The sequence below is a fragment of the Globicephala melas genome, chromosome 17 (assembly GCF_963455315.2).
Source record: "Globicephala melas chromosome 17, mGloMel1.2, whole genome shotgun sequence".
Lineage (NCBI taxonomy): Eukaryota > Metazoa > Chordata > Mammalia > Artiodactyla > Delphinidae > Globicephala > Globicephala melas.
Window position 1 is genome coordinate 34,665,780 of NC_083330.1, and position 17,651 is coordinate 34,683,430.

The following is a 17,651-nucleotide window of genomic DNA, read 5'->3' on the forward strand; positions in this document are numbered from 1 at the left end:
CAACCGTTCCTGAGCTACATCATTTTTCCCCATTTCACTGACATTTTCCAGCTCCTGGAATGTTCAAAGTGTCCTGGAGCTCAGGGCTGAAGCTCTAAGTGACCTTATCCAGAGACAGCTTAGCCAAAGAACTCTTGCTTTAGCCAGTGAGTTTTTAAGTGCCACAGGAAGTATGAATACATTGAGGAGAAGACTGAGGGTGTTTAAGTTAGTACAGTCACAAAGCAAAAGCTCAGAGTTACATCATGTAATTTTAAGTTTGCAAATAATTGAAAGCTAATCATTCAAGCCCTAAGCCCTTTTAACAGAAATATTGCTGACTGAAGTTTCTAAAAATTTTATCATTAACCTTTTCTTGCTGTCTCAGTGTCATCACTGCATATGTATTGTTATCTGTATTGTACAGTCTCAAATATCAATGTCCTTAAATGTCATTGCTGTGTATTGGTCAGTTTTGCCCTTAATTGAAAGCACCCAGTCTGTAGAACAATTTTGATTAGCATTTTCACCCATAGTCCTTTGAGACACAATCTGAACTGGTCTTTCAACTCTTCCATCTGGCTCTTGACCAGATGGCCTACAGTCAGGAAGAAGGAGAAAGGAGCAACACCAACAAGCCATCCTCTCATGTCTGAACCTAAGGACAGAAAGTTTCCCAGAAGTCCTTGCTTCTCAGCATACTTCCCTTGGCATCTCATCGGCCCAACTCAAGTCACATGGCTATTCCTGGTTACAGGGGAGGTTAGAAAACAAATATTTAGCAGAAAGGAGATTGTGATGACTGTCTCAGCCCAGCACTGATTGGTACATTGGATATATTGCAAAATGAACAATGGCAGGGTTCGGTTAGACAGAGGGGAATAACAGTTGGGGAGGCAACAGACAGTATCTACCATATGATTCCCAGAGTGACTGTGAAGGTAAAATGACTTAATCCATGGGAAATGCTTAAACCAGGGCCTGGAACAGAGCAATACATGTTAGCAACCATCACCATTGTTATTAGTATGTATAATAATGTAATAATTGTTATCATCATTATTATTGGCTTGCTGCTCCTCATTGTTTTCAAAGATTTGTCTTTTTCCCTCAGTTTCTTTTCTGTTCCTTTTAATTCTGTCATGTTTCTCAACTTTGATACCATTAAGGCTTAGCTTTCACTCACCTAAGTAAAGTGCTACTTTGTTTTTCACTATTGAGCTAACAGCTAACACACACACACACACACATATACACACATACAATATACCAATTACTGGGCAAAACATTCTACATATAATGCTTTATTTAGTACTCAGTACTACTATTACCACCATTTAACAGGTGAGGAAACAGGTTAAGTAATGGGCCCAAGGTGACAAAGCTCTAATACATGGTGGATGAAGGTAAGCCTGTATGGCTATACTTCAAACCACTACCTTATCACACTGTGTTATCTTCTTCAGTCCTTCAAAACTTGAGCATCAGGCTAAAATTTCGTGAATTTCTTGTGGCTAGTCTGGAAAATGGCAGGTTCAGATAGCAGGATAAGTGATTTTTATATGTAATAAGTAATACAAATGAATTAGTTTGTAGGAGGCAGTTCATAGTCATGGATTGAAATTTGACCATTACATTGTCAGATTACATTTGGGGATTACAGATCCTTTTAGACTATGATGAGAACTATGGATTCTCTTCCCAGGAAAAAGTAGATATGCACAGTAATTTTCAGCTCATTTCTGGGATTTCAAGGAACCCCCCCAAAAGCCCATCTATAAACTCCTGGGGTTAGAAAATCTCCAGTTTCACTTTCTGTTCAATTCCTTTGATTATGTTATAAACCTTTCCCGAGAAAATCTGAAATTGAACTAAGAACAATACTTGCTACATCATATCTTAACTGAAGCAAGCTTGATCAATAGCTCTGTGAAAAACACCAAACTACAAGCCAAATAAGTATTACAATTTCTGTGTAGTTACCACCATCTGCTGGCCACACTTAGGTAAATCCTAAATTTACACTGAGCTTGGCTATTTTACCATATGTTTGCTCTTAAATCAATATTCTATTCTCCCAATTTTTCCCAATCTCTCAATTTATTGGGATTGAGATATACACACTACTACATATAAAATAGATAATAAGGATCTACTGTGTAGCACAGGGAAGTCTACTCAATACTCTGAAATGACCTATATGGGAAAAGAATCATAAGAGTGGATATATGTCTATGTATAACTGATTCACTTTGCTGTAAACCCAAAACTAACACAACATTGTAAATCAACTATACGCCAATAAAAATTATTTTAAAAAAATTAAAAAAGAGTAGTTTATACAAACTACTATGTATAAAATAGATAGGCAACAAGGATGTATTTTATACCACAGGGAATTATAACCATTAACTTGTAACAACATTTAATGGAGTATAATCTGCAAAACTACTGAATCATTATGCTGTATACCTGAAATATAATGTAAATCAACTATACTTCCATTTAAAAAAGCACCACACCGGGCTTCCCTGGTGGTGCAGTGGTTGAGAGTCCGCCTGCCAATGCAGGGGACACGGGTTCGTGCCCCGGTCCGGGAAGATCCCACATGCCGCAGAGTGGCTGGGCCCGTGAGCCATGGCCGCTGAGCGTGAGCGTCCGGAGTCTGTGCTCCGCAACGGGAGAGGCCAAAACACTGAGAGGCCCGCGTACCACAAAAAAAAAAAAAAAAAAAAAAAGCACCCCATCTGATTTGTTTTTTTAAATCCTTATTGTTTTTCTAACCTCTGATTTTGATTTATAATCTGAATATACTGTGAAACGTTAGGCTGAACAAGCTGGACTTGTGGAATTAATTTTTTAAAGGAATCTTTATATTTGTATCCTACTCTCCTTTAAATTTATGAATCTATCCCCTCTCCCTTTCTTTCTACCTTAATTTGGATCTTCATCATCTCTTACCTAAGCTAGTTTCACTACCTCTCTAACTTTTCTTCCTGCTTTGAACTGTTCTCCATAGGCTACCTCACACGGCCATCAGAAGGATCTTTTAAAACCCAGCTTCAACAATGAGACTCTCCCTGCTTTAAACCCTTTTGTGTCTCCTCATTGCTACCGGATTAAATCCAGTCTTCACCTCAACTTGTCTTTTCACCCACCTCCTCTCTCTTCACTACTCCAAAACATATTATATAGGCTATTAGCCACTCTCAGGCTAGTCCAGAAGGTTGGAAGGAACAAATTTGTCTTCCCTAAATTGGAAAAGCAATTACAAAAAAAACTACAATTATGGCCAGAATATGGACTCAAACTTGATCTGGACAGCGAGAAAGTTGAGAGGTGTGAGTGTGTAAAAGAGAAAGGAGGAGGACCAACACTGGGCACTGGCAAAGTTGGAGTTAGTTGTGTAGCAGTGTGGTCCAGGTGACTTAGCTTACAGCAGGACCCCAAACAAAAACTGTCAATCCAGAGATAGAGGTAAGGGCAAGAGCTTTGGAGGCTGATTGGACTGATCCAAAGAGCAACAGCTGAGGGCAAGGAAGGTGGCATGCACTCACATTCTTCTGAACCCTGGCAAAACAGAACTCACAAAATCTTTTTGAATAGATATATGAAGGAAATTTTACAAAGTTATATTTGTGATTTCTGAAATATACTGAGACAGTATTCATGATGCCAAACCAGAAAACTAAAAACGTATATTAAACAAACAGACATGTTAATCAATTATTGACAAAACTTCAATTTTCATGCAGGAACCATAGGTGTTTCTTATACAAATGGATAAGATTAGAGGTGATTAGAAATATTAGTTTATTTCTTGTATTTAATTTCCTGTGGCTAATTACACCTTTCCTTTTCCATTTCAGTATTTCTATACAGAAGCTTTCAAATGAATCTCACTACACGATTTACGAGTTCTGGGAGAACAGTAGTGTGTGGAATAGGTAAGTTATGAGCAGGCCTTATTTTTTTTATTTTTTTGCCAGGGAGGTGGCAATATACATGATATAATTTTAGAACCTGTAGAAAAAACTCCATTCCCTTTACCTCACCTTAAAACCTGTCTTATTTGCTCATTTTCCTAAATCTCACTCTTTTTATGGATTTGAAATCACTTTCCTTTTGAAGCACAAAAACTTTTGATTATGATCACACTTTAAGAATTGCCATTTTACTGATGCTTTCAGGTAAACAGATTTAGATGTGGGTCATGGGTGTCTAAGGTGTGCAGGGGTGGGAGACAAAGGATGCAGAAAAAGATGAAAATAATTTTACTTCCTAATTTTTCTTAAGCTCTGTGGTTCTTATTTTGCAATATAGCTATATATAATGGTTAAGATCATCATAGCTTAACAGCTTTTTGAAATGTCTTTACTTACTGCAAACAAAAGGGAAATTCAAGACATTGTTTGGAAAAGATTAAAAGCAAGTCAACTTCTCTTGTAATCATTCAGTTTTGTATATAATTATATTTGTTAACTATTCCTCGATAAAGTTAAAAGATAAATCAAGTTCTTTGAAATTAAAATAATTATTAATAAGTAACAAATATATAATTAGAAAAATGAGATGAAGGAAATTTTGCTATTCTGAGATTATATAAATAGTTCTAGTTGGCTTTAAATGGCACAGAGAATATAGCTCTCCAATAAGTCCATATTTTGGGGTGTTAAATGATGGTAATGAAACAAATACCTGGAAATTTATTTGATACATATTTCACCTAAAATTTTTATTTTTGTGGCTATTTTAAACACTGTGCTATAATGCATAATGACATCAACAGAATTTCAGGCACAAAAGGGAGCTTTAAAGGCAACTTATTCAACTCTGTAGTTCCAGGCCTATACTTTTAGATGATTTTTCTTTCTTTTTATCCTCTAGAGATGGAAAATCTATAGTCCTTCTTCTTAGCTATCCTATTTTTTAAACATCCTGATGCCCAAGATAGTCTTCCTTCTGTTTAAACTTCTTGCTGCAATTACAGTTATCTCCTTTTGTTTTATCTTCTCTAGAGAATTAGTGCTCTCCTGTTTTAAAAAAAAATTCTGGTGATACTTGTTAAATTACTCCTTAGTCTTTTTTTAAGGGTAAATAACCAAGAAAAGAAGTCCGTATTCAGGCACTTAATCTAAATCATCCGAAACCTTGCCACCTTGAGTGAATTTGAACTGTGCTACATTCTACTCAGGAAGATTGTAATAAATTGCACAGCCATAACCTATAATTATTTATACAGCCACCGTCAGATGAATTATAGCAAGACCTTCCAAAGAAGTAATGTGGATTTCTTGGAAACTCCGGAACTCACATCTACTATGCTAGTTCCTGGTAATTATCCTGGGTTCACAATTCTTCTATGTGCTTTTGTATTGCCTTTCTCTGTTTAAAAGACAGTATGTTCTAGCCCTTTCCCCTTCATCAACTGTACTCTATTTTTTTATCTATCTTAAAATTGGAGAGTGGGGGTAGGAAATAAGAGATCTATATATTTTTTCTATTGCCTTTAGTCCTTAGTTGACCCTATTTGTATTCCTGGCTGTATTAAACCTAATATTAGTCATTTGCTGGTCACCTTTTAACAATTTGAAGTACAAATCATGACATTTCAAAAAATTATTCAAATGCTTTACTATATTATAGTGTATTGAATAAATTTGAAATAGGTGACCATAGATTGGAGATTAGAATTATGTTAGAAATATCTTTATTATAATAATTGTTAAAATATTTTTTGTAATTGGAGAAAAAGGAGAAGGGAAAGAGAAATTTGAAATGAACTTGCCTGAGAAATCTGGCCTAGCCAAACCTTATTTAAGATAATTGAGAACAAAAATTATTTGTTCATCTACCCATCCATTCAATTACCAATTAAACATACTTTTACTGAATGTTAATAAGTGCTAAGCACTGGGGATACTGGGGTTCCTAGCCTGTTTACTAGCACTGATTGAGCTCCAGTTATGAACAAGCATTGTGTTGGGAGCTATAGAGGGTACAAAGTAAAAATACAGTCCCTACCTATAAAATGCTTTCTGTCCAGTAGGAAAGACAAATGTTTGCAGAAAAATAACACGCTCAGGACATACATAATAGTTACCTATTAGAGTCATAATGTGCTATGTGAATTTAGAGGAGTGGATTGCCTCTTTAACAGTTTTTAATGAGGAGATGATCCTTGAGCTGGACTTTAAAAAATTAGATTTGGACAAATAAAGATGGAGAAGAAGGGTACTTAGAGGTAAATTGTAGACATGAACAAATGTAAGAAATGTTAAATGTGCTGTGTTAATTGGTGCAAAGATATGATTAAAGCATAAGGCTTGTATATGGTACATGTGCAAAGAGAGGAGAGAGTAGGAAATGGGAGTTGAAAATATAATAAGGAATTTTAACTTTCTTCTTACAGTATTATGGAGCCATTAAAGGTTTTTGAGAGGGCTAGTGAATGCTCTAATCAGTAGTAACTGTGGCAGGAGGGAGAAAGGTGAATGTCATGAGAGGAGAGAAATTGGTCAGGCAGGGCAATAATCTAGGCCAGGAAAAAAAAGCATCTGAACCAAGACGATATCCATACAGTTCCCTTGCAGATAGAATTTTCAGGAGTTAACCATAGCAAGATGATGGTTGAAGCCGGGCGTTGGTGAGAAAGTGTGTAGGTAAGAAGAAAATATCTAACAGAAGCCTGAGGAACTGCCTTTATTTAAAAGGTTGGGAGAGAAAAGCCTCCTTTCATTAAGGAGACTGAGGGGAACCAGAGATAGGAGAGTCACAGTTACAGAGTATCAAGGAAACCAAAAGAGGAGTAACATGCAAAGTACAGTGCTCCTCAGGGGGCCTATGTAGGAGAGCATGACTGAAGAGAATGGGACTGAAAATTGGATTTGACAAGAGAAGTTTTAATAAAATGGTAGGAATTTTAAAATTAGGGTAGATTTTGATGGATTGGCAATAAATGGAAAATGAAGAAGTCAATTCTGGAATTGAAGCTAGGTGAGGAGATGGGGAGATCAGGTGTGAATGCTTTCAAGTTGGCTGACTCTGACAGTCTCAGCCTGATTTTTTATATTTACTCTAGATCTTAAGGGCAGGTTTATGCACTATTAGTATCATTGGTACATGCATTCTATTACTCTTTCTCTCTCAGAGCATTTCCTAATTTAGAGAGAAAAACTGAGTACAGATAAAACTGGATCAATTCCTGTTCTCAGAATTCAGAGTGAATACAATTTAATGCCTTTTAATTGCTACCCTATTTTTCATGTGTGTGTGATTTTCACATCACATCTAATTTCTACAACCACTGGAATTTGATAGAAAAAAAAGTTAGGCTTGATTCTAACACAATTTTAAAAACCTACTTCAAACAAGATTTTTAACATCTATTGGGTCATCCTACTCTATTCTAAACTGAAAGTTCTATCACTGTTAACAGCTGACTTCCCTTGGGAACAAACAGCAGATATATCTCCCTGGACAAAAAGCTGAAATTAGCTTATAAATATTATTTATGATTTTAATGTCCATATGACTTATATTTGTAACAACTAGTTTTGTGCATTTTGTTTATGTAGTTTTGAAATGCTGCATATATTTTGACCTAAAATAAAAATCTGAAAGTTATTACAGTTAGAAACACACAATGAGTGGGTTTGTATTACTAATTCACAAATAACAATTTCTAATAAGACTTTTTTTTTTTTTTTTTGTGGTACACGGGCCTCTCACTGCTGTGGCCTCTCCCGTTGCGGAGCGCAGGCTCAGCAGCCATGGCTCACAGGCCCAGCCGCTCCGCGGCATGTGGGATCTTCCCGGACCGGGGCACGAACCCGTGTCCCCTGCATCGGCAGGCGGACTCTCAACCACTGCACCACCAGGGAAGCCCAATACTGCTTTTTAATTAAGATTTCTAAGTGGTTTACTTAAGATACATCTTAAGAAATAAAGCAGGGACTTCCCTGGTAGCACAGTGGTTAAGAATCTGCCTGCCAATGCAGGGGACATGGGTTCAAGCCCTGGTCCGGGAAGAGCCCACATGCCACAGAACAGCTAAGCCCGTGCACCACAACTACTGAGCCTGCGCTCTAGAGCCTGTGAGCCACAACTACTGAGCCGCGTGCCACACCTACAGAAGCCCATATGCCTAGTGCCCATGCTCCATCCGCAATTAGAGAAGTCACCTCAGTGGGAAGCCCGAGCACCGCAATGAAGAGTAGACCCCGCTTGCCGCAACTAGAGAAAGCCCGTGAGCAGCAACAAAGACCCAACTCAACCAAAAATAAAAATAAATAAAACAATTTATTTAAATAAATAAAGCAAATAAACCAGTCTTCACTAGATACAAAAATATAAACCAAAATATATTCCTATGAACTCTCAAATATAAAAATCACTTAAATGAGGCATACTGGAATATGGAGCCTATGCTGATAAGCTATCATAAAACACCCAGACAAAAAGAGTATGAGAATTGGTCTGTGGAGCAGAATATCCCTTGGCAAAGGAGAAAGCCTTATGGTTATGGGAAAAAAGGATACATAAGAAAGTAAGATCCTATTGCCAGTCAGTGTATTATTTAAACAGCTTTGAAAACAAATTTTAATCCTTCACATTTGTCTGTTTCTCACCTCATTCCACCAATCTTACTTCTTTGACATAGGTTTGTCTTTGGGATACTTACATTTACTGGGGAAAATATTCCTAATTTTACAATACAGATATACTAAAAAAATATTATTTAAAACACATCCACTTACTTATACCCAAACTTTCTGAACTGGGAAGATTAAAACAACAACAACATGATTTTATCTTCAGGGTGTTTATAATCTCATTGCCAAGACAATCTCTATTCATATATAACAAAAACTTTTTAGTTAAACTGCAACCAAGTGCCAAAAGCTATGGTACAACTAACAAGTGCACAGGAAAGTTCAATCAAGTCAGGAAACAGTAACTTGAAAGATAAGTAATTATACAGACTAAAGATGAGGGAAAATAGTCTCTTTAAGAATGACTTGCACCTTGAACTAACTTAGCCCTAGCAGTTATTTTCATTATTTAAAAAAACTCTTTTTCTCTTTTCAGCTTCATGGTGGATCCTGAACAACTAGCTGTTCCTTAACATTTTCTTTATGGTTCCAAGTAAAAAACAATGTTCTTATCTGAAATGTGAATTAGAAAATTCTCTGTACTTATTAATCTACTCTCTACTTTTGTTTAAATATATTTACCCTAAGATGTGCACTCTTCTTAAATGTCTTCTATCATTTTATCTTTCACGTAAATTTTAGCTCAACTTTCAAAGTTCACTATTATCCTCAATATTTGCTGCTGTATTGCTACATACAATAAACCTAAAACCCTTTAGTCTCAAAATCATAATATATGAAAAGTATACATATAAAGTAACAAAATTGTTATGATAGAGAAAAAAACATTTAAAGTGAGAGCTTTTAGACTATTACTTCATAGAACAGCTTCTGTAGATCTGTCATAAACTATAAAGGTTAAATCAGTGTTTTGTGATTTTTTAAGTATCTGCTTTACCATGAGTGAAATGTATTCTTCAGTAATACCTACTCCATTCCCAACTCAGGATCCTATAACTATTCACTTTATGTTACTTAAAAAGCTAATACATGATCCAATATGACTGGTATCCTTATATGCAGAGAGAGAGAGCAGGGATGCAGTGCATCCCTGTTGTTTAAGCTTAAAAAAACATTAATACATGAGCATAAACCAATCTTCATTATAACCAATAGAATCTCTATCCATCTGTCAAGTTATAAACTGGTTTTTCATAAGTGAGCAATTCTGTGACAGGGTACCATTTAGTAATGTAACACCATTATATCATTTGTTAAGAAAATGTGGTTCAAAATTTTTGGCACATGATCCAGAGGTCTAACTTTACTTATGAAAAATAGACATTTGCATTTAAATAATGATTTCAAAATATTTTAAAACCAAAATTTTAACCTAAGTGAACAAAGAATTATAAAACAAGTATAAACTTTAGGGAAATAATAAAATATGTACTGGACAAAAAACATCTATTTTTCAGTTTCAACACTAGAATGACTACAATCCCAGTTTCACTAGAAAAACTAAAACTATGTACCTTATATATTCTGCTGTACAAGCTCATAAATTAAATATTTTTAATAAAATCTCTTTTATTCTGATAAATGCTGCTAATGAAAATGCAATGCATATAGAAATTTGTTTATTCTCTAGGCCAAATTCCTCTGAAAACACAGGTCTTCCAGGAAACAAACATAAGGTGAATTTTTCCTTTTCTTTTTTTTTTTGACTCAGACAAAAAGGAAGGTTGAACTAAAATTTTGTTTTTTAAATATAAAAGTTAACCTAACATATTTTCTCAAACTAACTTTTACCAACACCTTTGTGTACTCTCAGTCCTCATTTAGTCTAAATAAAATTAAAGAATTTTTAATAGCTTCTACTAGAAATAGGTAGTAAATATTGACATACACACGTGTGTGTATATGTTTGTGTGTGTGTGTGTGTGTGTGTGGTCATTTCTAAAGATGATAAACACTATGAAACAACACCTGGCTCAACTCTTTTAATTTATATACAAAGCAAAGAACAACATGAATGGAGATGTACAATGATTATTCAAATAAGCTATACATATGTACAAAGGCAAATAGATAATAAAACAGTCTTTGCAGTCTCACTCTGATTATATACAGTAAGAAAGGATCAAAAGACTTTGAAACCTCGGGGACTTCTACTATACAAACTCTTCTTGAAAACGCTGGTTATAAATGATTTCAAAAATAGAAATTATAGCTAATCAATATATTGTTCTGGCCAGTCCATTTCTGTATCAGATTCAGAAAGTACATCAAGTCTTTTGGATACTAGGCACTTTCCAAAGTTAGGATGGTAGTATGACTTTAAATGGGGTCTGCCCTCAGTAACAGTGCTAAATGGAAGGGCTCTTTGGATTCCAAATTGGAATAGGTTCGATCATATTTTTTTTAACTAAAGTCAACAGACTTGGATAATAGGCAAATAATAAAGCAAACCAATTTAATTATATGGTAATTCTGACCCCAGCTCTTTTTAAATTACTTTTTTATTGAGATGACCCCAGCTCTTATATAAATTACATGTATTTTTGTGTATGTGTGTGTAATCATACACATATAAATACTAGAAGCTATAATATAAAGGGAAATAGTAGGGCAAAAATGAGTGTAAAAAACTGGGCCGTAGGTGTAAACTCATTTTTAAGTAACCAATAAATTTATGGCTAGTGAAGGTTCTTTTTTTTTTCCTACTTGAAAAGCAATCTTTTTCTGGTGAACAAAGCAATTAAAAGTAGTATACTAAAGACCAAGTTGGGAAATCTGCCATGGACTAAAGTTTGAATCTGGGTAACAAGTCTAAAGACCAGTGAAGAAAAAGGTACTTGTTTTAGGAGTTCAGAATTCAGTTTAAGATAAACTTTCTGCCAAATGATGTCCTTGAATGCCTTGCCAATAGACCCAGGGATCTGAAAGAATCTGAGGATAGAACTAGGGAGAGTTTACACTTACCTTTATATGAGCAATTCTTTGTGACACTGTGCTGGAACAAACTTTTCTTTTTAACAAGAGTGACAAATTGCAGGAGATTTAGTGTATAGAATTTCTAGGAGCTAAAAGTTTAAACCTCCAAATTCTTCATCCATACACTTGTTATAAGAAATTACAGCACTGAAACTTAATGCACCTCAATTATTTGCAAATGCCTCAATTATTCCTCTTTTGGAAATAAAAGAATATTAGACAATGTTGTTATTATCACAAACCTACAGAACAATCATATATTTGAAAAGAAATACTTCTTAAAATATTATCCCTCCTATCACTGAGAACTATTCATTGAACATCCTGAATCATTCTAAACCTCTAGAGAGATTGTAATGATCCTTTCAAGTGCTGGTATGAAATCAGTGGGAAACAAAACAAAAGCAATTTTAAAAGCAACAAGAAATTATGTATCATATATACATCATAGCATATACTTTATATTTGAGAATCCTTACAGCTTACATTTTCATTCCATTATTACAAGTGATGAAAAACAAAAATTGCAAGTAGCATGCAAATTATAAATACAGTCTTCCCATTTCACTAACCAAATTCCTACTTTCCAGTGTTACTTCCCAATTTATGCAAGAAACTGCCTGCAAAGCTGAAACTGATTAGAAAATTCTTTATTGTTTAAAGTATCTCTTTCTCATTTTAGGAGAAACCAAATATCCAACCATCAAAATTAAAAATAAATTGAATTGTTACAGTCTGTTACAGTTATTGTTACTAGATCCACTTCATTTGCAGGTGTCCAAAATATAAAATTAGTAATTCTTTATCTTGAAATACATACATTCTCAAAATGCTACTTAAAGCTTTGGTTGTTTTCCTGTAATAGAGAAGAAAAAGTTAACTTATCAATTAGATTGAATGAATGTACCTTTTACTAATTAGTTTATCAAACCAAATGTTGTGACCTATTGTTTGCAGATCTAAATGCATGTTACTATAGAAACTATTAAGTAACTGGAATTTGTCAAATAAAGTAGTTCTTCTGTGTTTAGTAAAACTTATATAATACATATATTATATTTAAATATATTAGATTGTATTCAAAACCCGTTGTTCTGTTTTTGTGGTACCTAATTTTTAGAAAATATTATTAATGCATAAAACAAAAGTAAACTCAAAATAATGCGTAGGTCAAACTTCTATTGACAAAATAAAATGTTGTTAGAAGTGGAAAGCCTTCAAATGAGAAAGCGACTATATTTTATATAGCACTGAAGTTTAGATTTATTCTTATAGACCAAGGATTATATGCCCTTAAGATCTCTGAACAGGTAGAAAAATTCAAATAACATCAAGGATGCTTTACCTCATTAAATATTCCTGTGAGCAAGGTATTATGAAAAAAACTTCTAAATTTATGCTTTAATTTTAAAAAGAATTGGCTGGATGTCTGCAAGGTAGTGAGTTTAAATTAAGAGCCATTGATACACTATGAATAAACTAAAATACAAAAAATTGTAATTATGAAAAAAAAGCTATGGATTCCAAAGGGTAAGAAATCCCCCAAATGGAGAACACAGGAGGTATTTTATATCTCACATTTGACCCATTCTTAGCATACCTATATTCTGAACTCATCTCAGTAGAATACTACAGGCATTCCTCACTTTACTGCTCTTTGTAGATACTGTGTTTTTTACAAATTGAAGGGTTGTGGCAACCTTGCATCAAACAAGCCTGTGGGTACCATTTTTCCAACACCATCTGCTCACTTTGAGTCTCTGTGTTATATTTTGGTGATTCTCCCAATATTTCAAACATTTTCATTATTATCATTATATTTGTTATAGTGATCTGTGAACAGTTATCTTCAATGTTACATAGTGAAAAGATTACAACTTGCTGAAGGCTCAGATGTTGGTTAGCATTTTTTAGCAATAAATAACTAAATTGTTTTTTAATTAAGATATGTAAATAGTTTTTTTTTTTTTCCAGACATAATGCTATTGCACAACTAAGAGCAGTATAGTGTAAACATAACTTTTATATGCACTGGGAAACCAAAACATTTGTGTGACTCCCTTTATTGCAATATTTGTTTGGAACCAAATTTGCAACATCTCTGAGGTATGCCTGTATACCTTTTATACACCTTTACCTGTATAAAATGGTGTTTATGAAAACTATAAATAAAAGAAATTCAAATTCCAGTCAAAATGGAAGTAAAGACCATAAAAGATGAAAATCAACACCTACTGAGTACATAATGAGAGATAAGTACCATGTTAAAAGCAATTTCATACATTTCATTTAATTCTAACAATTAGAAATCATCCCCTTATCACAATTGCAAAACTGAGGCTCAAGAACGTTAAGTGACTTGCCTAAGTTTGAACAATATACCAGTACACAGGTGGAGCTACAACTTGAACCCAAGCCTGACATGAAACCCATGTCCTTTCCAATCAATATCCTGAAAGATACATGTATGTATTTACTGTGTGTATTTACTTTGATAGAATTTGATGAGGTGACACAGAAATGTAAAGGGCTAAGAAACAGCAAAGATGTGTTGAAGAATAGTTGTGTTGTTTTACTGTATAAAAGGAGTAACTGAACAGAACAGAGCACCCAGAAACAGACCACATGTAAATATATTGCCACAAAGGTGGCAGAGGACTATCCTTTTGCTAAATATTGCTAGGATGACTGGATATCCATGCAGAAAAAAATAAAACTTCACCCCTACCTCACACCATATAGTAAAATCAATTTCAGGTGAGTTATAAAACTTAATTGAAAAACAAAAATATTTCCTAAAATATGACAATTCCATTCTATTTTTGACAGAGTGGTAATTACTTGCAGTAATTGGTTATACTATACATTTAGATTTATGTACTTTTCTGAATTATATTTCACAATGAGAACATTAAAAAGATTTAAAAGACACATATTTTAGAATTAAAACAATACAAAAATCTTTAAAAGATAAATATTTAGGATTAAAACAATACAAAATTAGAAAACTACTTACTGGTTTTTGAAGTACAATGGGATGATCAGGCAGAAAGTCTGGTTTTTTTCTGCAGATGGAAACACTTGAGAGCTTCAACAGAAAATCTCTGCTGTATTTGATTCTCTCTGTAGATATCAAAACATCAAATGTAATGTTATAAAGCACAGAACTCTCCCAGAACACTTTTTGGCTCATTTCTTTCTGGATGTCCCTTAACTGTCCATTATTTTATAAAATGGTAAGTAGTTTTTATGTAAAAGAGAAGTGGGGAAAAAGCTCGGACAAACATCTACTGCCTCCAATTTTCCTTTTACATAGAAATAAAGCCAATTAACCAAGGAAACATTTCAGAAACTTGGTAATGCATTGCTTCTTTTATCTGGTTTATTCATATCTAGTAAAGAAATCTTCTTTTATAAAATATAACAGGTATAACACCTATTGGGCAATTCAGATCCTAATAAGCCTATGGAAATGGAACCCTAATAAGCCTGTCTAGTCTTTATATTAACTTACTAAAAATTTAATACAATCCAATAAATTCAAGAAACATTTATTGTAGATAATGGTGAAAAAGGTCCAAAATAGGGTCCCTATCTTCAAGGGGAACAATGATTCAAATATTTGCAGATTTCTCATCAGAGACTATCACCATCTTGGTCTATATGAGACCATTTGCTGGGCCAGAAATAGTGGAGCTATAATCTTTAAATTTCCAACAGAAAAGGACTGACAACCTAGGTTCCCATATTGTGAAATAATAGAAAAAATATATATATGGGTTTCTGTCCCTGTTCCTGGCACAAACATCCTTTCCCTTGTAATTTCCTAAGTGATAAGAGCACTAGGGGCGTCTTTTGTTCTAATATTTGTTCCTTGACACTAGTTCCTGACACAGAGCTGCTAAATCTCTTAAAATTTTCTGGGTGATTTGGTCTTCTGTTCTAATGAGGTGACTCTTGGTGGGCTCCTGGATGGGGGCTGATCACCAGAAAGACCAAGCCATGATTAGAAGCTTGAAACTTTCAGCCCCACCCCTACATCCTCTGAGAAGGGGAGAGGGGCTGGAAATTGAGTTAAGGATCGATGGTGCCTACGTGTTGAAGACTCCATAAAAATCAAAAAAGTAAAGGGTTTGGAGAGATTCTGGGTGGGTGAATACATCCATGTACCAGAGAGTGGTGTAACTCAACTCCACAGAAGCTCTTGCACTTGCGACCCTACAAAACCCTGCCCTATGTATATCTTCATTTGACTATTCATCTATATTCTTTATCATACCCTTAATTATGTAATAAACTGGTAAATGTAAGAAAGTGGTTTCCCTAAGTTCTGTAAGCTGTCCTAGAAAATGACACAGAATCCAAGAAGGGGGTCTTGGGAACCTTTACCTGTAACTGTCATCGGAAGTGGAGGGTAGTCTTATGTGACCAGGCCATTACCCTGTGGCATCTACATTAATTCCAGTTTATATCAGAATTAACTTGAATTATAGGACACCAAGCTGGTTTCGCAATGAATTGCTTGATATGTGGAAAAACCTCACATCTAGTGTCAGAAGTGTTGTGAGTATAATAGAGTATTGAGAGTAGAGGAAAACACAGGAGGAGTGTAGTTTTTCCCTTATACATAGCCAGTGAAAAAAATCCTTCAGGAATGCATATGAAGTAAAAAACATTTTCAGATGAAAGAAAACTAAAAGAATTTGTCATCAGCCGACCTGATCTATAAGAAACACTAAAGGAAGTCCTCCAGGTTGAAGGGAAATGATACCAGACAGAGTCTTTCATCTTAAGATTTAAAGGAGAACAAAAGAGAGATGGCAAATAGCTGAATAAATATAACAGACTCCTTTTTCCCCCCTTATCTAAGTTTTATGAAAATATGTATGATTGTTGAAAAGCAAAACTTCTGACACTGCCTGGTGAGATTTCCAAGGTATGGAGATATGATGCATACAGCTATAGCAAAAAGATCAATGCAGGGGAATAAAGGAAAGGAAACTACATATGGTTGCAAAGTTTTGCCATCACTGTTTTGCATGAAGTACAATATTAACAAGTACACTGAGAAAGTTAGATATTATAATCCCTAGATCAACCACTTAAAAATACAAAGAAATACAGCTAAAAATACAATAGATATAATTAAATGCCAAAAATTAAACTTAACAAAATCCAAAGAACAGGGGGAAACAAAAACAAACAAAAATGAGGACAAACAGAAAACAAATAATAAAATTATATGCCTAAATTCAACCATATCACATTAAATCTTAATGGTCTAAACCAGGGTCAGCAAAATTTTTCTGTAAATGACCAGAAAGTAAATACTTGAGGAGTTTGGGACATATAATCTCTGTCACAACTACTCAACTCTGTCTTGTAGCAGAAAAGTAAACACAGATAATAACTAAATAAAGCATGTGGCTGTATTCCAATAAAATTTAATTTCCAAATTGGGCATTTGGCCTGAGGGCCATAGTATACTCACTCCTAAGATAAACACTGCAATTAAAGGCCATAAATTGACACAACAAATAAAAAGAGACACTGTTACATGCTTCCTGCAAGAAATACATATTAAACATAAAGACACAGATAGGTTGAAAGTAAATGGATATAAAAAGATATACCACACAAAGACTAAGAACAGGAAGGCTAGAGTGGCTCTTAACATTAGATAAAGAGATAACAATTATCAATGTGTTGTGCCTAAGGACAGAGTTTCAAAATGCATGAAGCAAAAATTGACAGAAATAAAGGGGACAACACACAATTCCACAAAAATATTAGGTAATGTAAAAACCCTTCCCTCAGCAACTGATATAACTAGACAAAAGAAAACCCAGAAAAGACACAGATCTTAACAATACTATGGACCACCTTGATTTAACTGACAATTATAAAAGTTACATCAACAACTGCAAAATACAAATTATATTCACAGAGATATGGTACAGTAACCAAGACAGACTATATGTTGGCTATAAAATAAGTTTCAATAAATTTAAGAGGCTTGGAAAAAAGAGGACTCAAATAAATAAAATCAGAAATGAAAGGGGAGACATTACAATTGATACC

General features: G+C 34.3%; 2 protein-coding genes across 3 annotated transcripts in view; one reads left to right on the forward strand and one right to left on the reverse strand.

Moving 5' to 3' along the window:
* NECAB1 (N-terminal EF-hand calcium binding protein 1) overlaps positions 1 to 13,540 on the forward strand; it is a 276,794-nt gene extending 263,254 nt beyond the window's left edge. For both annotated transcript variants that reach the window (XM_060287190.1, XM_030862858.2), the window contains 3 exons: positions 3,849 to 3,926; positions 5,222 to 5,313; positions 9,070 to 13,540. In XM_060287190.1, the coding sequence (XP_060143173.1) occupies positions 3,849 to 3,926; positions 5,222 to 5,313; positions 9,070 to 9,095 (196 nt within the window). In that variant the 3' untranslated portion in view covers positions 9,096 to 13,540. The remainder of the gene's footprint in view (positions 1 to 3,848; positions 3,927 to 5,221; positions 5,314 to 9,069) is intronic.
* The window catches only part of C17H8orf88 (chromosome 17 C8orf88 homolog), a 41,994-nt gene continuing 34,906 nt past the window's right edge, over positions 10,564 to 17,651 (reverse strand). Inside the window, exons 5-6 of the mRNA XM_030862859.2 lie at positions 14,587 to 14,693; positions 10,564 to 12,426 (exon numbers count right to left, since the gene is read on the reverse strand). Coding sequence (XP_030718719.1) covers positions 12,403 to 12,426; positions 14,587 to 14,693 — 131 coding nt within the window. The 3' untranslated portion in view covers positions 10,564 to 12,402. The remainder of the gene's footprint in view (positions 12,427 to 14,586; positions 14,694 to 17,651) is intronic.